Consider the following 26,384-nt stretch of genomic DNA (forward strand, 5'->3'; position numbering starts at 1 on the left):
CAGTGACTGACCAGGGATGTGCCTGTGACTAAAATTGGTCTATTCAGAAGGAAACCTGTGACTTTGGTTCCAAGTCTGGAGAATGAAACAGTGGGAAAACTTCTCCCCCTGCTGGATATGAATGAAGAACGCACATTAGCCCAAATTTTGCCCACCGTTTTTAACACAATTAGGATAAAGCTGATATTATGGAAGTATGGAAGGAATTAAAAAGGCAGAAAGAAAGTACATCCTTTATGATACAGTTGAGCTTCTGGATCAAGCTTTGCCTAAAATTCAAAATCAGCTTTTTTTGTTACTTAAAGCAATAAAATTCCTGTCAACAGAAAAGCCAGTTTGAATTGGATTTTCTGGTTACTTGCAAACAAAAGCATCCACTCTTCCAGCTCAGATGTGCCAGGTGAAATGTTCTAAAATTCTTTATAAATAAAAATATTTTCAAGTAAAGAGATCTATATGATTAAAGGATTTATTTTAAAAGTAAACTTTTTTGTTTAAGTATAAATTATAAAAATTTTAAAATATATAAACATTATGGAAGTAGAAAACATTATGCCATATATAAAAGTGCCATATAAATAACACTTTGTATTCATTTCCAGTCAATTGCACACTTTGCAGGTCTAGAATATTAAACACAATGACATCAAACGTAGACCCACAAAAGGAGCCAGTAAATCATGATTAAAGGTAAGATGACACCACTGTGACATCTAACCTAACTCAAGCTTAAAATAACTTGCACAAATTAGAAAAGCTGAGTCTATGAGAACAGTTTATGTTTTTGAAATGTCTCATAGCTTTGATGCTTACGACTGCAAGTAGCAGAATCCCAACTCAAACTGCTCAAACTGCTGTAAGGAAATAAATTATCTTGCATTTTTAAAAAAATGCCCAAAGAAAGAAGGTTTCATGTCCAATATAATCAGCAGCTCAAAGATGTTATCAAGGTCCCAGGTTCCTTCCATTTCAACATTCTACTATACCCAGCAGCTACTTCATCCTAGGGCTGGTTCCCTCATGACTCTAAGATGGTTGCATTAGTTCAAGATGCCATATCCAGGCACAATATTCAGTGGATGAAAGAGGTACAGTATCTTCTGGCATATGTTCTATAAGAGCAAGAAAACCTTTCCCAGAACACTCTTAGTTCAACCCTTCCCATCTCATTGACCAAAATACTCCGTCTCACTGACTTAAAGTATCTATACTTAAAAAAAAAAACATCAGATGGGCAGTTCCTCACATAAAATTACCATATGAACCAGCAATTCTATTGCTAGGTATATATATCCCAAAGAATTGAGAACAGGGACATGAAAAAAAAAACGTGTACACACGTGTTCACAACCACCCTATTCAGAATAACCAAAAGGTGGAAACAACTGAAATGTCTCTCAACAGATGAATCCATATTGTGGCATATTCACACAATGGAGTATTATTTAACCACAGAAAGGAAGGACGATCAGATGCATGCTACGACATGGATAAACCTCAAAAACACTCTGTTAAGTGAAAGAAGCCAGCCAAAAAAGGTCATATATGATTTCATCCATATGAAATATCCAGAATAGGCAAATCCACAGAAAGAGAAGCACACTGGTGATTGCCAAGTACAAGGGGGTTGGAAGAAATGAGGAATAACTCCTTATGGGTACAGGGTTCCTTTTGGGGTAATGAAAATGTTTTGGATCTAGATAGAGGTGGTAGTTGCACAACATTGTGAATGTACTAAATATCACTGAATTGTTCACTTTAAAATAGTTAATTTTATGTTACAAGAATTTTACTACAATAAAAATTTTAATTAAGTGAAGAAAATGAAATAAACATTTATAATAATTGTTTTAAAATACCAGCAAAGCAAGTAAAACCACGCTGATTTAAGTCAATCAGAATCTATCCCTCCACTTGGGATAGGGTCACCATTCCAATGCTATACACATATACAAAATGGAGGCTCAGCCAGTAAGTATAAAGGAGAAAAATAAATGTTGGCTAGGCAACCTAGTGTATACAACAAACCTTAAATTAATATATACATTAAGAACATTTCCAGTGTTCATTTTCAATAAAAATTTACAGTCTTATAATGGGAAAGGTCTACCAGAAAAACTGTCAAAGTTTTTAAGGAAGGAAGATTTACAATGATCAGCATCAAAAAGAACCATTGTAAGAGGCATAATAGCAGGAAATACAAGATATTTTAATGCTCATATATTTTAAAAAAACATAAATCCAAACAAATATTACACTCCTGCAAGTTAAATACCACTACAAACATCCAAAAATCTACTTCATGGCTTTCAGAATGGCTGTAAACTCAGAAATAGCCAAACTTCAATATAAGCAGGAAAAAACTAAAACTCTTTGCTTAAAAGGCACTAGTCCTTGAATACCAAATTTAACCAGAGAAGCTAGTAACCATTAAGTTTCTCCCCTGATGCTCCCAATAAGGTAATGGCAGTGAAAAGATTATTGAAAATTACTCATTTATTCAACATATAGTACTTACTGTCCTGGGTGTACAATGAGAACAAAGCAGACATGGCCTATTACAAACATGCCTGTCATTTTTAAGATGAATGATTGGTTTGCCTTTGGAAAAAGTGGAACATTCTGATTGGCAATGGACCAAAGGGACAAACATTTGTACTTTGGAAAAAGTGGAACATTCTGATTGGCAATGGACCAAAGGGACAAACATTTGTACAAGAGTTGAGCATAGGAGGCAAAACAAGAGAGATTGGAGAGATAGAAAGAAGCAATGTAGGGAAACGGATGAAAAAGAGTTACGAGGATATCAGAATTGGTGGGGTACAAAAGGACAAATGTTTTATAATCTCACTTAGATGAAATAACTAGACCTTGCAAATTCACAGACACAGAAATTAGAATACAGGTTACCAGGGGCAGAGGTGGTGGTAGGGAATGGGGAGTCAATGCAAAATTGGTATAGAATATCTGTTTGGAGTGATGGAAAAGTTTTGGTAATGGCTAATGTTGAAGGTAGCACAACATTTTAAATGTAATTAGCACCACTGAACTGAAAATCAAACAGGGTTAAAATGGGAAATTTTATGTATATGTTACCCTGATAAAAATTAAACTTAAAAAAACCCATACAGGAGTGACATCATCAAAATGGCAAAGTAAGGGAAGCAGATTTGGCCCAACGGATAGGGTATCCGCCTACCCCATGGGAGGTCCAAGGTTCAAACCCAGGGCCTCCTGACCCATAAGATGAGCTGGCCCATGCACAGTGCTGATGCACGCAATAAGTGCTGTGCCACGCAGGGGTGTCCCCTGCATATGGGAGCCCCATGTGCAAGAAGCGCGCCCCGTAAGGAGAGCTGCCCTGCAAGGAGAAAGTGCAACCTCTCCAGGAATGGCACCGCACACACACAGAGCTGACGCAGCAAGATGACACAACAAAATGAGACACAGATTCCAGGTGCCACTGACAAGAATATAAGCAGACACAGAAGAACACACAGCAAATAGACACAGAGAGCAGACAACTGGGGGAGGAGGGGGTGTGGGGGGACAGGGAAGGGGAGAGAAATAAATCTTTAAAGAAAAAAAAAAGGCAAAGTAAGACACCCCCTGGAAAAGTCTCCCCTGAGAAACAAGGAATAAAGGTGGGAGATTTATGACTTGGACTCGCCAATCCAGACCCATCCCACTCACTCACTTGATACCACGCAGCTAAGGAGTTGCAGAGAGGCAGCACGAATGCAAACCATAGAATCATTCATAGCAGTGAGTTAGAACCCCATACATTATCCAGGCACAGGGATCTAAGCCAAAAGAGAGCCAAGGCAGAACACAAGTGGCTGAGGAGCGCTGCATACAAAATTACGTCACGGGGAAGAAAAAAAGACCACAGTGGATGGCAAGAGGTACACATAGTCAGCCTAGACTTTCACTGATGGCTCACTTAGGTTAAAAAAAAAGGATCTTTTTGGATTTACCCTATCTGGTTCCCCAGGGCAAGATACCCTAACAAGGAAGCAACAGGAGGCAAAAACAAAATAAAGGAAGGGGAAACAGAACTGCTGGAAGTCAGGATGGGCCCAAGATTGAAAAGTGTAATGAAAAGGGGGCACTGAGCAAAGGAGAAAAGTTAAACAAAACAGAGGAGCTGGGGGAAAAAATCTTCACAAAAACAAACAGAAAACCTCAGGATTCCTAGAGGAAAGGAAACATTCTCCTGGAGACAAAACAATTACACATAAAAGGGCAATCTTAAAAGTTGTACCACATATCCAGGGAAAGAATTATATGAAAAAAATCTGAGAAAATCTGAATAAACATAGGCTACTCTAAAGGTCTAGTTTAAGTTGGAACAAATGTCAAGCAAGAGCCCTAACACATAGCCCATCTAAAACAATACCCTAGGTAAGAGGGAGAAATTGGCCTTCAGAGTTAACACATCAAAATAATCAGACGCCCAGATGTCAGAAAAAAACTTAAGCCAAATTAATTAGAAAGATATGGCTCAGTTAAGGGAACAAATTAAAAATTCAGAGGAGACACACAAGTTGGAAGAACTACTCAAAAACGTTCAAACAAATCTAAATCAATTTAAGGACATGACGCAAAATATGGATAGACATATACTAATGGTGGATATAGAGCTAAACAATATTAATTAGACAATGTGTGAGCAAAAAGAATTAGAAAGTGTAAAAAGCAGCATAAAAAATTACGGGGGGAAGCAGACTTGGCCCAGTAGTTAGGGCATCCGTCTACCACAAGGGAGGTCCAAGGTTCAAACCCCCGGCCTCCTTGACCTGTGTGGAGCTGGCCCATGCACAGTGCTGATGCGCGCAAGGAGTGCCGTGCCACACAGGGGTGTCGCCGTGCAAGGGAGCCCCATGAGCAAGGAGTGCGCCCCGTAAGGAGAGCCACTCAGTGCGAAAGAAAGTGCAGCCTGCCCAGGAATGGTGCCGCACACATGGAGAGCTGACACAAGATGACACAACAAAAAGAAACATAGATTCCTGTGCCACTGACAACAACAGAAGCAGAAAAAGAACACACAGCAAACAGACACAGAGAACAGACAATTGGGGCGGTGGGAAAAGGGGAGAGAAATAAATAAATAAATAAATCTTTAAAAAAAAAATTATGGGGAAGAAAAGCAGAATAATGGAGATTAAATGGGGATTAAAAATACACTAGAGGCGGCGGACTTGGTCCAGTGGTTAGGGCATCCGTCTACCACATGGGAGGTCTGCAGTTCAAACCCCAGGCCTCCTTGACCATGTGGAGCTGGCCTATGCACAGTGCTGATGTGCGCAAGGAGTGCCGTGCCACACAGGGGTGTCCCCGCGTAGGGAAGCTCCACGCACAAGGGCTGTGCCTCATAAGGAGAGCCGCCCAGCGCGAAAGAAAGTGCAGCCTGCCCAGGAATGGTGCCAAAAACACGGAGAGATGACACAACAAAAAGAAACACAGATTCCCGTGTCGCTGACAACAGAAGCGGACAAAGAACACTCAGCAAACAGACACAGAGAACAGACAACCAGGGTTGGGGGGGGGGTGGGGAATAAATAAATAAATAAATCTTTTAAAAAAAATACACTGGAGGAAGCAGACGTGGCTCAAGCAGTTGGGCACCTGCCTACCATAGCAAGCTCATGTAATAGGTGGTGTGGCAAGCTGATGCAACAAGATGACACAGCAAGATGACACAATGAGGAAACACAATGAGAGACATAACAAGCAGGGAGAAGAGGTTGTTCAAGTGATTGGGCGCCTCCCTCTGACATGGCTAGTCCCAGGTTCAGTTCATGGTGCCTCCAAAAAAGAAGACAAGCAGACACAGATAGCACACAACAAGCAGAAACAGAGAGAGGAGACAGAGCAGACAGCTAGCACAAACAATGGGTGGGGGGGGCAGGGAGAAATAAAATCTTTTTTAAAAATACACTAGAGACATACAACAGCACACTTTAACAGGCAGAAGAAAGAAGTAGTGAACTATAAGACAGGACAATAAAAATCACAGAGTCAAAAGAAAAGATAGAGAAAAATATAGAAAAAAATTGAGCAGTGTCTCAGGGACCTGAATAACAGCAAGAGGTATACTGAACTTACATGTCATAGGAGTCCCAGAAGTACAAAAGGAGGGAAAAGGAACAGAAGAATATTTAAGGAAATAATGGCCAAAATTTTCCCAAATCTTATGAAACATATAGATATATATATCCAAGAATAAATTAAACAGAATAAAACCTAATAGACCTACTCCAAGATCCATATTAATCAGACTGTCAAAAGCTAAATATAAAGAGAGAATTCTGAAAGCAGCAAGAGAAAAGCAATTTGTAATATACAAGGAATGCTCAATAAGGCTAAGTGCTGATTTCTTATCAGAAACCAAGGAGGTAAACAGGCAATAGTATAATATCTTCAAGATACTAAAAGAGAAAAACCTGTCAACCAAAAATTCTTTGGTCTTCAAAAAACTGTCCTTCCTGTCCTTCAAAAATGAGGGAGAGTTTAAAACATTCACAGATTAACAAAAACTGAGGTTGTCACCAAAAGCCCTGCCCTACAAAAAAATTTCTCAAGAGAGTTTCACATATTGAAAGTAAAGCAAAGGAAAGAGTATCTTGGAGCAGAATGAAGAAGTGAAGATCTTCAGTAAGGTAACTAAAAGGGTAAATGCAAAACCCACCAGTACTCTAGCCTCAATCTATAACTCTACTCTTTAATTCCTATACTAGTTAGACTACAATTGAATTAAAAAGTCTTATATCCTGATAATGAGCATGCAAATTATGAAGAGGTAACATGGGACAAACCAACATAAAGAGGGGAAATGGATATGGGACCAGAGAACATGCATGTATGCAATTGAAGTCAGATTGGTATCTTTCCAAATTAGTAGGTGACAGACACAGCTTGCAAAATACAAACCCCAAGATTAGTACAAAGAAAATATCTAATATATATACAGAAACAGAAATTAAAAAGGGACAAGTCAGATACAGGACAAAAGATCAACTATACAGAAAGGGAAGCTACAGTAAAAGAAAACAGACACAAAAGATATGACATATAAAACTCAAAGGACAAAAATGGCTAAAGTAAGTACTGTCTTTATGGTAATAACATTGAATGTTAATGGATTAAATTCCCCAATCAAAAGGCACAGATTGACATAATGGATAAAGAAGCACAATCCAACTCTATATTGTTTACAAGAGAGTCACCATAGACCCAAAGATAGAAATAGGTTGAAAGTGAAAGGATGGGAAAAGATAATCCATACAAATAACAACCAAAAGAGAGCTGGAGTAGCTATATTAATATTGGACAAATAGACTTTAAGTCAAAAGCTGTTACAAGAGACAAAGGACACAAAATAACAAATAAAAGGGTCAATTCACCAAGAAGAAATAGCAATCATAAATATTTATACATCTAACCACTGTGTTCCAAAATAAATGACACAAACACTGACAAAAACTGAAGGGAGAAATAGATACCTCTACAACAATTCTTGCAGACTTAAATATACCACTCATCAATAGACAGAATATCTAGACAGATCAATGAGGAAACTTAGAACTTGAATAATATGATAAATGAACTTGACCTAACAGATATATCCAGAACACTGCATGCACAAACAGTTGGATAAACATTCTTCTCAAGTGCATATGGGTCATTCTCCAGGCCAGTCCACATACTGGCTCACAAAACAAGTCACAATAAACTTAAAAAGACTGAAATTACACAAAGCATCTTCCCTGACCATAATGGAATGAAGTTAGAAATCAACAACAGGCAGAGAACTGGAAAATCCACAAACACATTGAATTTAAATACCACTCAAACTTTCAATGGGTAAAAGAAGAAACCATACGGGAAATCAGTAAATGTCTTGCTATGAATGAAAATGAGAACACAATATATCAAAACTTATGGGATGCAGCAAAGGCAGTGCTGAGAGGGAAATTTATAGCCCAAAATACTGACATTAAAAAAGAAATGCTGGGGGGGGGAGAGGGTAAGGGAAGAGAAATAAAATTTTTTAAAAATTTTAAAAAAAGAAATAGGTGGGAAGCGGATATGGTTCAAGTGATTAGGCTCCCACCTACAGGACCCAGGTTCAATCCCTGGGGCCTCCTGGTTAAAAAAAAAAACAAAAAACTGTGCCTGTGAATCAAGCTGAGTACCTGTGCAAGTGAGTCATGTAGCAGGATGATGACGCAACAAAAGGGAGATGAAGAGGAAGGTCAAGGCAAAGCACAACAGAAACCAGGAACTGAGGTGGCACAAGTGACAGGGAACCTCTTTCCACATCAGAGGTCTCCAGAACTGAATCCCGGTGAATCCTAGAGGAGAAAAATGAGAAGAGAAGACAAAAAGAAATAGATACAGAAAATCACACAGTGAATGGACACAGACAGAAATAAGAACAGGGCAGGGGAGAGGGGAGAGGAGGGGAGGGGGCAAGGGAGAGGGGGGAAAATAAGAAACAGGGGAACAGATACAGCTCAGTAGTTGAGTACCAGTTTCCCATGTAACAGGTCACGGACTAAATCACTGTTTAAAAAAAAAAAAAAGGAAGCACTAAAATCAAAGACCAAATGGCATACCTGGAAGAACTAGAGGGAAAAAAAAAACAGCAAACTAAGCCCAAAGCAAGCAGAAGGAAGAAATAAAGACTAAAACAGAAACAAATGAAATAGAAAATTAAAAAACATGACAGAGAAGACAACCAGCAAGATGGTGGCAGAGTAAGGAGGTCCTAGAGTCAGCTCCTGCTAAAGGGCAGTTAGTAAACACCCAGAGCTATCTGGACCTATCTGAAGCACCTGTTTGGAGCTCCAGGAGACCAGAAGATCATCCTGCAACATACTTGAAGGAATGGAAGGAGGAGACTGCCCATCTGCAGAGAAGATTTGTAAGTAGAGCACTCCAAGCCACAGAGGCCAGGGCCATCCTCCACTGGAGGCACAAGCCGCCTCGGGAGCTGTTCCATGGCTGGAATTGAAAGTTCCACTTCCCAAAAATGGAGGAAGAAGAGATGGTTGGGGACCAACTTCAGCTACCAATGAGTAAATTCAGCGGGCTAAAGTATAATAGTAAGTTTGAATCTGTCCAAGTCAGAAAGAGGCCAGTAGCCACCATCTTAACTCCATACCTGGCGCAAGCGGAAGCGGGGCAGACTGAAAATCACAGTGCTGCACCAGCTTCTTTCCATCAAGATCAGATTGCAACTCTAGCCTAGGCCCCAGCGCCTACCTCCGGCAGGGAGGAAGCTGTGGGGAACTGCGCCTGCGTCTCCGGGAAATTACCGGCCAAGCCACAGAGGCCGGTGATCCTCCTACTCTGGCAGCACAATCCACCCCAGGAGATATTTTGCAGCTGGAATTGGAAGCTTTATTTCCCGAAACCAGGGGAGGAGGAGATAATTGGCTGTCAATTTCAGCTACTGATTAGTATACTCGGCTGGCTAAGGTATAACGCTAAGAACAACTGGGGTGTGAATCTGTCCAAGTTGAAAAGAGGCCGGTAGCTACCATTTTGACTCCGCCCCCAGCATGAGGGAAAGCCAGGCTGACTGAAAATCACAGTGATGGTAGGAACCAGTTTCTTTCACCCAGATTGACCTGCAGCCCTAGCCTAGGCTTCAGCCCCACCTGGCAGGGAGGAGGCTGAGGATTTGGATGGCACAGACTGAATAATCAGAAGTCTACCAGGGCAACCATGGTCATCTTGGACCCATACTGCATAGATTGCTGCCCACACCTACAGCTCCATCCCTGCCCCAGGCAGGGAAGAAAGAGGCATGAAGCTTTATGGGTCTCTCTGGGAAACTACAGTCTAGGCCTGCAGGATTTGGATTATTCCACAGAGCTGTGACTTTGTTCTTACCCCTGGCAAAGGAGAAGCTTCACTGGTCCCTGGGGCAATGAGGGCAGCTTCAGCCTCCACAGCTTATAGCACCAATTATATCCTTGGCTCCCACTGCACAACAGCAAGGGAGAAAGGGCAGGAAGCCCTAAACTAAAGAGAAAAACTGCACCCAGAATAAATATATACTCTAGTAAGCCAGATGCCAAGACACCAACAAAAATTTACAACCCACACCAAGGAACAAGAAGATATGGGACAGTTAAAGGAACAAGATAAGCCTCCAGACGACATAAAGGAGTTGAGAGAACTAATCATAGATGTTCCAACAAATCTCCTTAATAAATTCAATGAGATGGCTAAAGAGATTAAGGATATTAAGAAGACAATTGGGAAAGTGGACTTGGCCCAATGAATATGGCGTCCGCCTATCACATGGGAGGTCCACAGTTCAAACCCCGGGCCTCCTTGACCCTTCTGGAGCTGGCCCATGCACAGTGCTAATGCGCACAAGGAGTGCCATGCAGGGGTGTTCCCCTCATAGGGGAGCCCCACGCGCAAGGAGTGCACCCCGTAAGGAGAGCCGCCCAGCGCAAAAAAAAGTTCAGTCAGCCCAGGAATGGCACCGCACACACGGAGAACTGATGCAGCAAGATGACACAACAAAAAGAGACAGAGATTCCCATGCTGCTGACAACAAAAGAAGTGGACAAAGAAGAACATGCAGCAAATGGACACAGAGAACAGACAACTGGAGGGGTAGGGGAGAGAAATAAATAAAATAAATCTTAAAAAAAAAAAAAAAGAAGACACTGGATGAGCACAAAGAAGAATTTGAAAGCATGCATAGAAAAATAGCAGAACTTATGGGAATGAAAGGTGCAATAAATGAAATTTTAAAAACACTGGAATCATATAATAGCAGATTTGAGGAGACAGAAGAAAGGATTGGTGAGCTTGAAGAAATGGCCTCTGAAAGTGAACAAACAAAAGAACAGATGAAGAAAGAATGGAAAAAATTGAACAAGGTCTCAGGAAACTAAACGACAGCAAAAGACATGCAAACATCCATGTCATGGGTGTTCCAGAAGGAGAAGAGAAGGAAAAAGGGGCAAAAGGAGTATGTGAAAAAATAATGGTAGGAAATTTCCCAACCCTATTGAAGCACATAGATATCCAAATGTCCAAGAAGCACAATGTACTCCCATCTGAAAAAATCCAAATAGACCAACTCTAAGACACACACTCATCAGAATGTCAAATGCTAAAGACAGAGAATTCTGAGAATAGCAAGAGAAAAGCAATGCATAACATATAAGCTATACCCAATAAGATTAAGTGCTGATTTCTCACCAGAAACTATGGAGGAAAGAAGACAGTGGCCTGATACATTTAAGACACTACAAGAGAAAAACTTCCAGCCAAAATCTTCTATCCAGCAAGATGGTATTCAAAAATGAGGGCGACACTTGATGGAATAGAGGAGAGTATGGGCCATGATGTGAACCAATGTATATGAGGTGCAGAGGTGCCCAAAGATGTACTTACCAAATCCAATGGATGTGTCATGATGATGGGAACGAGTGTTGTTGGGGGGGGGGGGGGGGTTGAATGGGACCTCACATATATATTTTTAATGTAATATTATTACAAAGTCAATAAAAAATAAAAAAATTTAAAAAAAAAAATGAGGGCGAGATTAGAATATTCACAGATAAACAGAAACTGAATTTCTAAGAAAGAGACCAGATTTTCAGGAAATACTATAGGTTGTCCTAGAGAATGAAAAGACAGGAAAGAGAGGCCTGGAAGAGGATCTAGAAATGAAGATTATATCAATAAAAGTAACTAAGTGTCAAAAGAGTGGTGAAAATAAAATATGACAGATAAAACTAAATAATCTGGAATACACTTAACAAATGACGTAAAGCACTTGTATTCAGAACACTGCAAATAAGTGTTAAAAGAAATTAAAAAAGCCCAAAATAAGTGGAAGAATATTCCATGCTCATGGATTGGAAGACTAATATCATTAAGATGTCAATTCTACTCAAATTGACATATAGATTCAATGCAATGCTGATAAAAATTCCACTAGCATTAAAAAAATTTTTGAGAACATGATTTTCAAATTTATTTGGAAGGGTAAGGGGTCCTGAATAGCCAGAAACATCATAAAAAGGAAAAGTGAACCCTCATCTCCAGACTTTAAATCATATTACCTAGCTATAGTGGGCAAAACAGACACATAGACTAATGGAACCAAAATTATGGTTCAGAAAACAGCCCCTCACATGTATGGTCAAGTGACATTTGATAAGCCTATCAAACCCACACAGCTCAAGCAGAAGAGTCCATTCAACAAATGGTGCTGAAAGAATTAGATATCCATAGCCAAAACAAGGAAAGAGGACCCCCACTTCACACCTTATCCAAAAATTAACTCAAAATGGATCAGAAGCCTAAAAATAAAAGCAAGAATGATAAAACTTCTAGAAGAAATTATAGGAAAATAGCTTCAAGACCTGATGGTAGGTGGTGGATTCTTAAAGGAGATAAGAGGAGAACTGAGATGGACTACTGATGTTTTAATGTATGTAGAAGTTTTAATTAGCTTTACTGTAAAAGTATGGAAATGTATAGAGTGGATGGTAACACACAGTGAGTAACAGCGAGTTTATAAATGGGGATGTGGTTGAAAATGGTAGTCTAGGTATGTAAATGCCAATTGACAGAATGCTAGAGAATAATCTAGGAACTGAACAGCACAGTAAACCAAGAGGTGGATGAGTATTGTGATTGATGGTACAGATGCAAGAGTGTCCTTTGTGAGCTAGAGCAAATGTACCTCACTACTGCAGGGTATTGAGAATGTGGACAAGCATGTGAAAAATACAACTGGCGTGACCTATAGACTGTGGTTAGCAGTAGTAATATAATATTCTTGCATTTATGCAATAGATGTACTGTGTTCATAATAAGGCAGTATGGAAAATGTGAGCCAAATGTACACTATGGATATGGTAACAATCAGATGATATTATCTTATCTGTAGCAAATGTTCCACCACAGTGTGGTGTGTTGATGGGAGGGGTGTTGTTTGGGAATTCTGCACATGTGCATGATTGTTTTATAAGTTTACAACTTCTGTCATAAAAAATATATTAAAAAAAAAATAATAGGGTGGGTTGGGGGAAGAACATGAAATGTAAGATAAGGACTATAATTAGTAGTAAGATTTTGACAATATTCTTTCATAATTTGTAACAAATGTCTCACGACAATGCAAGGTGTTAGTGGAGGGTTGATATATGGGACACCTGTATGATGTTATGCATGTTTGCTTTCTAAGTTCACAACTTTTACTATATACCTATTGTTTATGTATGTTCATATATAAATGATATAAAGATAATAATAATAGGGTGGGTTGGGGGGAAAATACTTTGGTGATGACAATGCTCTTTAATCATTAGTTAAAAATGCTTAACAACACTGCAAAGTATTGCTGGTACAGTGAGTTATGAGAGTCCTGTATGATGATATGTTTGTTTTTTAAGTTCACAACTATTACTATACACTTATTGTTTATGTATGTTTATGTACAAGTGATATACTTCAACAAATTAATTTTTAAAAAAAACAAAACACTACAGAGGGAAGTAAATGTGGCTCAGTGATTGGGTTCCTATCTACCATCCCGGGTTCGATTTCTGGGGCCTCCTGGTGAAGGCATGCTGGCCTATGCCATGGAGTGCTGGCGGCCTGCATGGTGGAGAGCTGGCACAGCAAGATGACACAACAAAGGGAAACGCAGAGGAGAGACAGTAAGAAACACAGCAGACCACGGAGCTGAGGTATCTCAAGCAACTGAGTGCCTCTCTCCCACACTGGAGGTCCTGGGATCGGTTCCTGGTGCCTTCTTAAGAGAAAGACAAGAAGGAAAGACAAGCAGACACAGAAAGAACACACAGTGAATGGATACGGAGAGCACAAACAACAACAATGGTGGAGGCAGAGAATTAAAAATTAAAATTTTAAACAATTTTAAACAAAAAACACTAGAGAGCATTAACAAAACAAAAAGTTGGTTGTTTGGGAAAAAATCAATAAAATTGACAAATTTTAGTTAGACTGACAAAAAAGAGGACACAAATAAAATCATAAATGAGAAGGGATCATTATTTACCCCACAGAAATAAAAAGGATCATTAGAGTTTACTATGAGAAATTATGTACTAACAAATTAGATCACCTAGATGAAATGGACAAATTCCTAGAAATGCAAAAAACCTACACTGACTCTATAAGAAACAGAAGATCTCAAAAGAGAATTACAAGTAAAGAGATTTAATCAGTAATCAAAAATCTCCCAACTAAGAAAATCTCAGGACCAAATGGCTTCACAGGTGAATTCTACCAAACATTCCAAGAAGAATTAAGAGCAATCCTACTCAAATTCTTCCAGAAAATGAAGATGAGTGTGACAACTTGAAGTCCTTTTATGAATCCAAAAAAGAGAAAGATGTTTTCTAATTAATCCATTCCTGTGGGTGTGAGACCCTTCTGACAATGAGGCATGAATCAGGTTGAGTCTCTGCCCTCTTGCTGCATCTGACATAAATGCAGACAGAGAGAGAGACAGAGAGAAGGAAGCTGCCATGTTATTCTGATCCTGCCATGTGACAGAGAGGACTGCAGGAAAGCAGATAAGCCCCAAGAGGCTGAGAGAGGTCCCAGAGTCTGGAACCAGAAAAGGACAGAGGCACAGAAAGAGGCCCCGAACGGGCTGGGCCCATGGAGCAGCCCGTGGCTGAAGAGAAAAGTCCCTCTATGCCTAGGTGCCCAAAGCTGAGGTTCATGAAATGGAAGATTCTGGAGGGGAAGGCAGAGACCTCAGCAGAGATTAGCAGCCATCTTGCTCTGCCATGTAGTAGGATTCTGAGAAAGTATCTCTGCTGATGCCTTGATTGAGACATTTCACAGTCTCTGAACTGTCAGCTTTGACCCTAAATAAAATCCCCAATATAAAAGCCAACCCATTTCTGGTAGTTTGCATTGGCAGCCCTGTGGCAAACTAAGACAGAAACTGGTACCAGGAGAGTGGTGTTCATGCTGATTGCAATTAACAAAATTGCTGGAATGGCTTTATAAATGGGTATGGGGTATTTTTGGAGCAACTGTGAGATGCTTGATAGAAAAGGTCTAGACTGTTTTGAAGAGACTGTTGGTAGTAGGGACCTTCATTAGTCACGGCTCTCTAGGGAAACAATCAACAAGAGATATCTGTCAAAGGTAAGCGATTTTATAAGTCTCTCACGTGACCGTGGGGATGCACAAGTCCAGGTTCTGCAGGCAGGCTGCAACCAGGGCTGCAATGAAAGTCCAGTGAAGGTTCTTGACGAATTATGGGAAACGGCTGTCCAAAGACAAGCTGGGAAATTCTCTCTCAATCCTGGAATCACTCCCCCTTTTAAGGCATTCAACTGATTGGATAAAGCATCACTCATTGCTGATGGCAATTTCTCTGACTGATGTAATTGCAATCAGCTATCTATGATTTACCACTGCAGTAAAGTCAAGGGAGACTGAAGTCTGTAAATGCCCTTGTATTACAGTTAGCTCAGTGCTTGCTTGACCAAACAACTGGGCACAATTACCTGGCAGAGCTGACACATTAGCCTAACATCACAATCCACCCCTTGTCAACTTGGCAGCCAAACACATTACCTTAAACCATACTTAGTCTCTAAGCAAAACAATAACAGACATGCATATATATATATTTCCACCTAACAATGTTCAACTATCCTGCATACAACCAGAAATGTATTAATTCCATACAGAATAGGGTGCAAGTTCTTGGGTAATATTCACTCTTAAACTTGACATCCTCAAATATTATGGCATGAAACTGATACAACTTGTTATGTGGTAAGGGGAAAGTTTGGGGAAGAAGACAAAGAAATTCGTTTTCTGTATATACACAATCATCATCATAATGAAACAAGGAAGAAAGATTCATGACCATTACACTCCTCATTTCTGTAATTGGTCACATAGTCGAAGTTGATATTGATCACTACCTTCCTCCACTACCCATTCCATGTTTCCATTACCCTCAGCAATCACTTCAGCTGGCCACGGTTCTTTGCCTGATGGGGTGACCCAAACTTTCATTCCTGAAGATTCTGGGCCATTGTTAGTCCTGCTTGGATTGGGTTATTGCAATTTTCTATTGACTTTAATCACAGGACATGGAAGTACTAGGAGATGCCCTAGAGGATCTCCTGTATTCCAGGCAAACTCTTCTTTACCCCTATTATGTAGACGCAGTCCTATTCCCTACCCCTCTTTTTTTTTTTTAAGATTTATTTTATTTATTAATCTCCTCTTCCCCTGCCCACTCATTGTCTGCTCTCTGTGTTCATTTGCTGTATGTTCTTCTGTGTCCACTTGTATTCTCAGCAGCATCTGGAATCTGTGTCTCCTTTTGGTTGCGTCATCTTGCTACATCAGCTGCCCATGTGTGCAGCGCTGCTCCTGGGTGGGCTGTGCTTTTCTCATGGGGGGTGGCTCTATGAGGGGGGTACTCCTTGCACATGGGGATCCCCTACATGGGGGACAACCCTGCGAGGCATAGCATTCCTTGCACGTGGAAGCACTGCACAAGGGCCAGCTCACCACAAGGGCCAGGAGGCCCTGGGTTTGAACCCTGGACCTCCTACATGATCAGGCAGATGCTCTGTTAAGCCATGTCTGCTTCCCCTATTTCCCCTTGGTAGTCAGGACCAATCACCCCAGCCAGTACAGTAATTCCTTTCTTTTGTTGATTCAGAGGTAAGAGGAGCCCCAAGTGGCCAGGTGGCAGTTTTAACTTTCAGTTCAATGAAATCATTGTTCTGTTCCCTGGAGACACCACTCCTCCTTTTGGAATTAACACCTGTAGACCAGCAGACTTTGAGGTTGCAGGGTCAGGAAGCAAAAATTTTCCTAGTGGGCCACTAGGGGGAATAGTGAGAGGTCCACTCCTACTTCCACCCCTTGATTCCTGGACCCATGGATCCTGGTTATGGAAGAAACAGCACCATAGAGTGGATGCCAATTGAGAGCATGCACAACCTCCCACAGAACATTGTACCAGCCCTGCAAGGTATTGACACCTAGTTGGCACCATAACTGAATCTTCAAAAGACCATTCCATGATTCTGCCAATCCAGTTGTTTCAGGGTGATGGGGAACATGGTAAGGCCAGTGAATTCCATGGGCATGTGCCCATTCCCACACATCATTTGCTGTGAAATGGGTTTCCTGCTGAGAAGCAATACTGTGTGAAATGCCATGGCAGTAGATAAGACATTCAGTAAGTCCATGAATGTTAGCTTTGGAAGAAACACTGTGTGCAGGAAATGCAAACCCATATCCAGAGTATTTGCCTATTGCAGTTAAAACAAATCGCTGCCCCTTCCATGGTGGAAGTGGTCCAATGTAGTCAACCTGCAACCATGTAGCAGGCTGGTCACCTCGAGGAATGGTGCCATATCGGGGGCTGAGTGTGGGTCTCTGCTGTTGGCAGATTGGGCACTCAGCAGTGGCTGTAGCCAAGTCAGCCTTGGTAAGGAGAAGTCCATGTTGCTGAGCCCATGCATAACCTCCATTCCTACCTCCATGACCACTTTGTTTATGCGCCCACTGGGCGAAGACAGGAGTGGCTGGGGAAAGAGGCTGAGCATTAGCCACAGAGTGGGTCATCATATCCACTTGATTATTAAAATCTTCCTCTGCTGAAGTCACTCTCTGGTGAGCATTCACAAGGGACATAAATATTTTCATGTTTTTTACCCACTCAAAAAGGTCTATCCACATACCTTTTACACAGACCTCTTTGTCACCAAGTTTCCAATAATGTTCCATCCAAGTTCCTGACCATCCAGCCAAACCACTGGCAACAGCCCATGAATCACTGTACAAATGCACTCTGGCCATTTCTTCTTCCAAGCAAAATGAACAATCAGATGCACTGCTCGAAGTTCTGCCCACTGGGAGGATTTGCCCTCACCACTGTCCTTCATGGATGCCCCAGAAAGGGGGTGCAGTGCTGCAGCTCTACACTTTCAGGTGCTGCCTGCATATCATGCAGAACCATGTTTAAACCAGGCCTGAGTTTTCTCTTCCTCACTCAACTGATTATAAAGGACTCCCCAAGAGGCCAAAGCTGTGGGCTGGGAAAGAGAAGGTAACATGGCAGGGGTGGTGACCATGGCCATTTGGGCTACTTCCTCACATAACTTACAGAGCCCTCAGGACCCGCTCAAGTCCTATCTCGTATATACCACTTCCACTTTATTATGGAGAGCTGCTGTGCACACCCAACTTTATGGTTTGGTGGATCAGATAATACCCAGCTCATGATAGGGAACTCGGGTCTCATGATAACTTGATGGCCCATGGTTAAGCATTCAGTCTCCACTAAGAGCCAGCAGCAGGCCAAAAGCTGTTTCTCAAAAGAAAAGTAGTTAAATCCTAAGGGTTTGCATTCTGATTCTCCTTCAGGGGCCTGCCAAAGGCTCCAGACAGCATCTCTATTTGCCACAGAAACTTCCAGAACCATTGAATCTGCTGGATTACATGGCACAAGTGGTAGTGCAGCTGGCAAAGCATCCTGGACCTGACACAGAGCCTCTTCTTGTTCTGGTCCCCAACCAAACTAGCAGCTTTTCTAGTCACCCAGCAAATGGTCCAGAGTAGCACACCCAAATGAGGAATGTATTATCTCCAAAATCCAAAGAGACCAACTAAGCATTGTACCTCTCTTTTGGTTGTAGATGCAACAGCTTATCTTCACTTTAGAAGGGATATCTTGAAATGCCCCATACCACTGGATACTGACAAATTTCACTGAGGTGGAAAGACCTTGTATTTTATTTGGATTCCATCCTCTCTCACGTAAATGCCTTACTAATAGGTCTAGAGACTGTGCTACTTCTTGCTCACTAGGTCCTATCAACATGATATCATCATATAATGGACCAATATGATGTCTTGTGGGAGGTAGAGATGATCAAGATCCCTGCAACAATATTATGACATAGGGCTGGAGAGTTGATATACCCCTGGGGCAGGACAGTGAAGGCATACTGCTGCCTTGTCAGTTGGAAGCAAACTGTTTCTGGTGGTCCTTACTAATAGTCATTGAGAAAAAAACATTTGCCAAATCAACAGCTGCATACCAGGTATCAGGGAACATGTTGATTTGCTGAAGCAAAGATACCATATCTGGGACAGCAGCTGTAATTGGAGTCACCACCTGGTTAAGTTTACGATAATCTGTCATCCTCCAAGATCCATCTGTTTTCTGTATAGACCAAATAGGAGAGTTGAACGGGGATGTGGTGGGAATCACCACCACCCCCGCATCCTTCAGATCCTTGATGGTGGCACTAATTTCTGCAATCTCTCCAGGAATCTGGTATTGCTTTTGGTTTAGTATTTTACTAGGTAGGGGCAGTTCTAGTGGCTTCCATTTGGCCTTTCTAACCATAATAGCCCCCACTCCACAAATCAGGGATCCAATGTGGGATTTTGCCAGTTATTGAGTATGTCTATTCTAATTATGCATTCTGGAATGGGGAAATAACCACAGAATGGATCCAGGGACCCACTGGGCCAACTGTAAGCTGGATCTGAGCTAAAACTCCATTAATCACCTGACCACCAGAAGCCCCTACTCTGACTGGTGGATCACAGTGACGTTTTGGGTCTCCGGGAATTAATGTCACTTCTGAGCCAGTGTCTAGTTATCCCTGAAATTTTTGATCATTTCCTTTTCTCCAATGCACAGTTACCCTGGTAAAAGACCATAGATCTCCTTGGGGAAAGGTAGGAGGAAGATTAACAGTACAAATTTTGGGCAGTTTAACAGGATCCTTCCAAGGAGACCCAGCCTTCTCCTCATTCAAGGGGCTCTAGGTCTGTAAACTGTCTCAAGTCTGGAAATTGATTAAGGGGCCTTGATTCTCTACATCTGTAATTTGAGTTAGGATTTTGTTCGCTCTACCTAGAAACTCTTCTGTTTATACAGATGCAGAAGAAATATAGTAGACTGCCCATCTATTTCACTTCTAGGTACCCTCTGATGTACTAGTCTACACCGTAACTCTATGCGACTCAGACTATTTTGAGTGCTTTTTTGAATTTGTCTTTCACTGTGGTAGCCACGCCCACCTTGACTCTGGCGATTAACTTCCAATACTGGAATTTTACCAGACTGATGTCCAATCATCCCCATAATGATTAAGGATTCTAATTCCATCACAGCCCGTCCTACAGTAATATCTGGACTATAGAGAAGAGCAACCACAGAGCTCTTTGGAAAGATGGAGTTAGTCTTACAAAGTTATTCCTCACAGTCCTGGTTAAAGGTGTGTCCTCTGGACATTCCTGGGGTGGGTGTGTAGCTCTCAAATGGTAAATCCATTCTGGCATTCCAATCTCCCTAAGCCTTTGAATTCCCTCTTCTACTGTATACCAGGTCAAATTGGGCATCTCAACCTCAGACATGTTAGGCCACCTTTGACCCATGTTTCAATCAGCCACCCAAACAAACTGTAAGAGCCTTTTCTAATCCCTCAAGCTACAGTGTTGAATCCAGAATTTCTGCTTAGTGGGTCCATATCAATAATGTCAGCCTGATCCAACTTTATATTCCTTCACCATTATCACATACCTTTAGTATCCATTCCCACACATATTCCCGATTTCTGTCTATGTGAGTTAGAAAACTCACACAGTTCTTTCTGAGTATACCTTACTTCCTCATGGGTCACATTTTGTATTTCACATTTGGGGGAGCTTGTTGTGATTTTAGTCTAGTAATAGGTCTCGAAGGCAAGAGAGGTGATGGGGTAGTTAAGAATAATTAGAAATGTCTCGCAAGCTACTGACCTCAGGGCATTCCCTGGCATTTTCCTCTGGCGAGACAGGATTAATCTCTTCAGGCAGGATTTGGAAGGCAGTTTCCTCAGGGCAGACTGGAGGCCTGGCAGTGCATGCAGAAGTTTGCTTGGTACATGCCTCAGGACTGGGAAGAGGTCCAGACTCCCTAGGGCAGGCCGTAGGCTAGGCAGGGCAGGCTTCAGTTTGGCTGGTACCCACCTCCGGGCTGGAAGTTGCTTCAGATTCCCTGGGGCAGGCTAGCGGCTGGATGATACAAGGTTGACAAAGTGTGGTCTGGATAGGGAAGGCCATGGCAAGTTTATCCGGTCAAGTCTTAGCAGATTTCAGGATTCCAATGTCTCCACCAATATTATCATCATCCCATATGTCTCCATTCCAGTTCTCTGGATTCCACTCTTTTACAATCAATGCCTTCATTTTAACTGCAGAAACCCTGCAGGGTTGAGATTTTAGTTTCCTTTGTACCTCCACTACTTGTACAATGAGAGTCTTGAGTTTGGTTCTCAGATATTTCGAGTCTGTGGCCACAGGAGACAAGACTTTCTTTCAGAGCACATGTAAAATCTTTCATATTATTCATGCGGTGTTTAAGTTTCAAATTTGAAGCCTTCAACTCATCTCTTTCTTTTGTAATAGTATCCAGAGTATCTAGGAGGAGCCAGCCAACATCATTATACTGTTTGGCTCCACAAAACTGTCAAGGTGTTGAAAACACTCGCACCCAGATCCTTGCTTCTTATAAGCATGGAAGTAGGGGAATCCAGTAATGCTATTTTGCGTATCTCGATTGCCAGCTAGCACCATGGACTGTTAACAGCCTCTTCATTATTGGAAAGGGAGTTGTCAGTACCCTTTGAGTCCAATTCAGTAGAGAGCCAATTGCAAAACTCCCAGAACCACCTCAGACACCCCATGTTAAGAGTCTGTTCCTCAAGAACCACTCCAGGTACCAAGCTGTATTAGTCAGGGTTCTCTAGGGAAACAGAATCAATGAGTGATTTCTGTCAATAGTATGTGAGTTTATGAGTCTCTCACGTGACCATGGGGATGCACAAGTCCAGGTTCTGCAGGTAGGTTGCAACCAGGGGCTGCAAAAAAAGTTCAGTGATATGGGAACCTCTTATGTTTTTTAATGTAATATTTTTTTAGATGTGTATATATTTTTAAAAATACAATTTACAAAAATGATGTGGTGGAGGGGTAAGGAGTGGGTTACATGGGAACCTCTTATGTTTTTTTAATGTAACATTCTTTGTGATCTATTAACTTTAATTTAAAAAGTGTTAAAAAATAAAATAAAATAAATAAAACAACAAAGTTGATTACGAAAAATAAAAGTCCAGTGAAGGTTTTTGAGGAGTTCTGAGAGACATTGGCTATCCAAAGGTGAGCTGGGAAATTCTCACTCGATCCTGGAATCACTTCCCCTTTTAAGGCATTCAACTGATTGGAAAAAGCATCACTCATTGCTGAAGGCAATCTCCCTGATTGATGTAATTGTAATCAGCTATCTATGATTTTCCACTGCAGTTAAGTCAATGGTGATTAAAGTCCATAAATGCCCTTGTATTACAGTTAGCCCAGTGCTTGCTTGACCAAGTAAGTGGGACAATTACTTGGCCAAGTTGCCACATTAGCCTAATCATCACAGGACCCTGAAGTTATTTCTGATGAAGCCTTAAACAGAAATTTTGGCTGAAAAGAAAGCAATCCTTGTTTTAAAGTGGCAGAGTGCTTGGCAAAATTGACTCCTCATGTTAGCTGAAAGGCAGAATTTGAAAATGACAAACTTGGACATTAGCTGAGAAGATTTCCAAAGTAAATGTGGAAAATGTAGCCTGGCTTCTCCTTGCAATTTATTACAAAACACAAAAGGAAAGAGATAAACTGAGAACTAAACTGCTGGGCATAAAGAAACCAGAGAGTGATAATTTTAGAAATTCCAAGTTTCTGGAAAACAAGCCCCCAGAGGTCAGTGCTCAAAATGCAATCCCTATATTATATATAAAAGCCAACCCATTTCTGGTACTTTGTATCAGCAGCACTGTGGCAAACTAAGAAAAATAGGGAACACTCCCTAACTCATTCCATAAGGCCAGCATCACTCTAATATCAAAGCCAGGAAAGGATACTACAAGAAAAGAATAGACCAGTTTCTCTTATCAATGAAGCTGAAAACTTCCTCAACAAAATACTAGAAAATCAATCCAACAGTATTTTTAAAAATTATACCCCATGATCAAGTGCAATTTATCCCAGGTACGCAAGAGTGTTTCAACATAAGAAAATAAATTAATATAATGCATCACATTAACAGAACTGAGGGAAAAAAAACACATGGTCATCGCAATTGACATAGAAAAGGCATCTGACAAACTTTTGTGTACCTAACGACTTTATCATGAAAGTGAAAAAGGCAACCTACAGAATGCAAGAAAATATTCGGAAACTTCATATCTGATAAAGAATTGATATCCAGAATATATAAGGAAATCCTTCAACTCAACAACAATAAAAAGACAAATGGTCAAAAAAGCACATGAAAAGATGTTCAACATCATTAGCTACTAGGGAAATGCAAATCAAAACCACAGTGAGATACCATTTCACACCCATTATAATGGCTACTATTAAAAAGAACATTAGAAGTGTTAGAGAAGATGTGGAGAAATAGCAACAATCATTATTGGTGGGAATGGAAAATGGTGCAGCCACTGTGGAAGACAGTTCAGCAATTCCTCAGAAAGTTTAGTATGGAATTACTATATGACCTGGCAATCTCACTTCTAGGTATACACCTAAATTAACTGAAAGCAAGGACTAGAACAGATATTTTTACACCAATGTTCATAGTGCCCAAAGACAGAAGCAACACAGGTGATCATCAACTGATGAATGAATAAATAAAATGTGGTATATACATACAATGGAATATTATTCAGCTGTAAAAAGGAATGAAGTTCTGATACACACAAGAAAATGGAAGAATCATGAAGACATTATGGAGTCAAATAAGTCAGATACAAAAGGACAAATATCATACAATCTCACTGTTTGAACCAATTAGAATAAGCAAACTCTAAGTCAGAATCTAGACTATAAATTATTAGGGGCCACATTGGGGGTACAGAATGTGGAGTTAATGTTTAAATTGTACAGAGTTTCTATTTGGGGTGATTGTAAAGTTTTGGTAATGGATGTTGAAGGTAGTAGCACAGCATTGTGAATGTAATTAACAGCACTGAATTATATATGTGAATGTGATTAAAAGAAGAAATTTTAAGTTGTGTGTGTGTGTATATATATATATATATATATAACGAGAATAGAAATTTATATGGGAACTCTTTACATACTATAAGCATGGTTTTTCAGTAATCCTACAACTTCTCTAATAAAGAAAAAATAACCCATAGAATTATAAAACACGAAGAGTGAACCCTAAGGTAAAATAGGAATTTTATATAATAATATAGATTTATCAATTACAATAAAGGTAGCCATATGCAGCCGCTAAGTTCCTAATTCCCCCTAATAATACCAAATGGCTATGTTCTTCCTCCGGCCTCACTCCATGTCTCAATGTTCAAACCCTTAACTCCACCAGTGACACCTGTGTGCTCATACTTATTGCCCCCCCCCCCCCACCCCGTTCTCTTTTATACTGATAACCAATTCTTTGACTCCTGGCAGCACTTCAGCTCCCCGCAGCACGAGCAGAAACGGGAAGTCTTCACCGCCATCACAATTGCCACCCTTCTAGGTCTTGCCGGCGCAGCCACTGGAGCTGCAGCTCTCAGCCTCCAAGATAATTCCTTTTCAACCCTTAGGCAAGCTGTCGATGCAGACATCGCCTGCCTTGAGACTTCCATGGCCCACCTTGAAACATCTCTCAACTCCCTGTCCGAGGTCGTTCTCCAAAACCACAGGGGCCTAGACCTCCTCCTCCTAAAAGAGGGGGGCTCTGCGCAGCGTTAGGAGAAAAATGCTGCTTCTATGCTAACCATTCTAGCCTCATTCGAGATAACCTCGCACAAGTTAGGGAGGGCCTCCGCAAGAAAAAACAAGAACATGAAGCCGGATAGTCTTTCTCTTGGGGGCTGCCCAATAAAATCCTTTCTTACTTTCTCCCCTTTCTAGGCCCGCTCCTCACCCTTGTCCTCCTATTAGCCCTAAGACCCTAGATCATCAAGCAAATTGTCCGGCTTGTCAAAAATCAAGTTAACTCTGTCCTTAGTAAGCCCATCCAGGTCCAGTACCAGCAAATCCGCACCACCGACGAAGACGCACCAGGAGTCTCCATTAATTGCCGTCCTCCCCAAATGGCCAGCCACCTCTCAACACACCCGAGCCCCAGCTCCCCTGCCCCTACCCCTTCTCACCGCCCATCCTAACCCCTTACCCTTACCCTTTCCCCTCCCCCGCCCTGTTTATCTAAAGCCGCCAACATTCCATCAAGGCGCCAGACTGTTAGCCAATGACGGGCAATGGGATCGGCCCGCCAGTCAACCTAAGGCAGGGACACGGCCTTTTGCTGCTGCGCTTCCCCAAGACGGGTAAGACTGGCCACCTGTGTGGCACGGGCATTGCCCGGCTGGGCGCAATCCCTACCTAAGACAGGCACAGTCCCCCTCCCTCCTCAAATCAAGCTTTTCGGAGGAGCTTAATAAAAACAAAGGGGGAGATGTGGGAGGAAGGGCGCCCGGCTTGCCACAGTAGCAAACGGTGCGGCAAGAAGTGATACTGCCTCTGCCCACTGGACCTAGATAAAGTGACCACGCCTGACTAGGCCTTTGCTGCTAATGGCTGGCCGGCGCTGCCCTCCCCCTTTTTATCTCCCGCCTAGCCCAACATCCGGCCAGCTCTCACTCCCTCTTTCCCCTCCCCTATTCCAAACCTCTCAGCCAGCCCTCTGCCTAGCAACCGCTTACAATCACCTATCAGGAAGCAGTACCCGCCCGCACCTATCAAATCCCTCCACGCAGTCCCTAACCCTATAAAGCTGTGTCCCCTTCCGCAAAAAACCAGACTTGCACACAGACCTGGTCTCCGCGGCTTTCTTCCTCCCCTTGCCGTGCGTCCTCCACACCTGAGAGCCCCTCTGAGGCTGTCTGCCGCAGCCTCAGACGCCGCTGCGGTCTAGCCTGACCCCTCCAGACCCCCCCGTCAGCGTCGGGGTTAAACAAACCCCAGCCACACCCATATAAATGCAAAATGTTAATAATAGGGAGAACTGTGTATGTGAGATGAGATTTAGGTGAATTCTGTTACTTTTTACATGATTTTTCTGTAAAACTACAACTGTTATAAAAAAAGAAATTAAAAAAAAAAACAAGTGGCAGTGATTAGAAATAGCATTGAGGACAGGGAGCAAAACATATTACAAGACAGAAAAGCTTTCAACAGTTATGAAGGACCTTTAACAGCAACCTGTCCTTCAAAGGACATTGAAAGTCTTGTCTTTTTCAGCTTTCGTGTGTGTGGAAAACGGGGTTAAATAGAGAGCAGCTAAGGCTGAGCATCAGTGTGCCTTAATGAGGGCATTA

General features: G+C 41.6%; 1 protein-coding gene across 2 annotated transcripts in view; it reads right to left on the reverse strand.

The window, feature by feature from the left end:
- Positions 1-26,384, reverse strand: part of DNAAF4 (dynein axonemal assembly factor 4) — a 110,848-nt gene that overhangs the window by 8,320 nt on the left and 76,144 nt on the right. The window contains exon 6 of one of the 2 annotated variants that reach the window (XM_071214207.1): positions 8,199-8,357. The exons of the other annotated variant lie outside the window; for it this stretch is intronic. Within the exon in view, the coding sequence (XP_071070308.1) occupies positions 8,199-8,357 (159 nt within the window). The remainder of the gene's footprint in view (positions 1-8,198; positions 8,358-26,384) is intronic. 2 annotated transcript variants of the gene reach the window in all.

Source organism: Dasypus novemcinctus, chromosome 3 (assembly GCF_030445035.2).
Source record: "Dasypus novemcinctus isolate mDasNov1 chromosome 3, mDasNov1.1.hap2, whole genome shotgun sequence".
Lineage (NCBI taxonomy): Eukaryota > Metazoa > Chordata > Mammalia > Cingulata > Dasypodidae > Dasypus > Dasypus novemcinctus.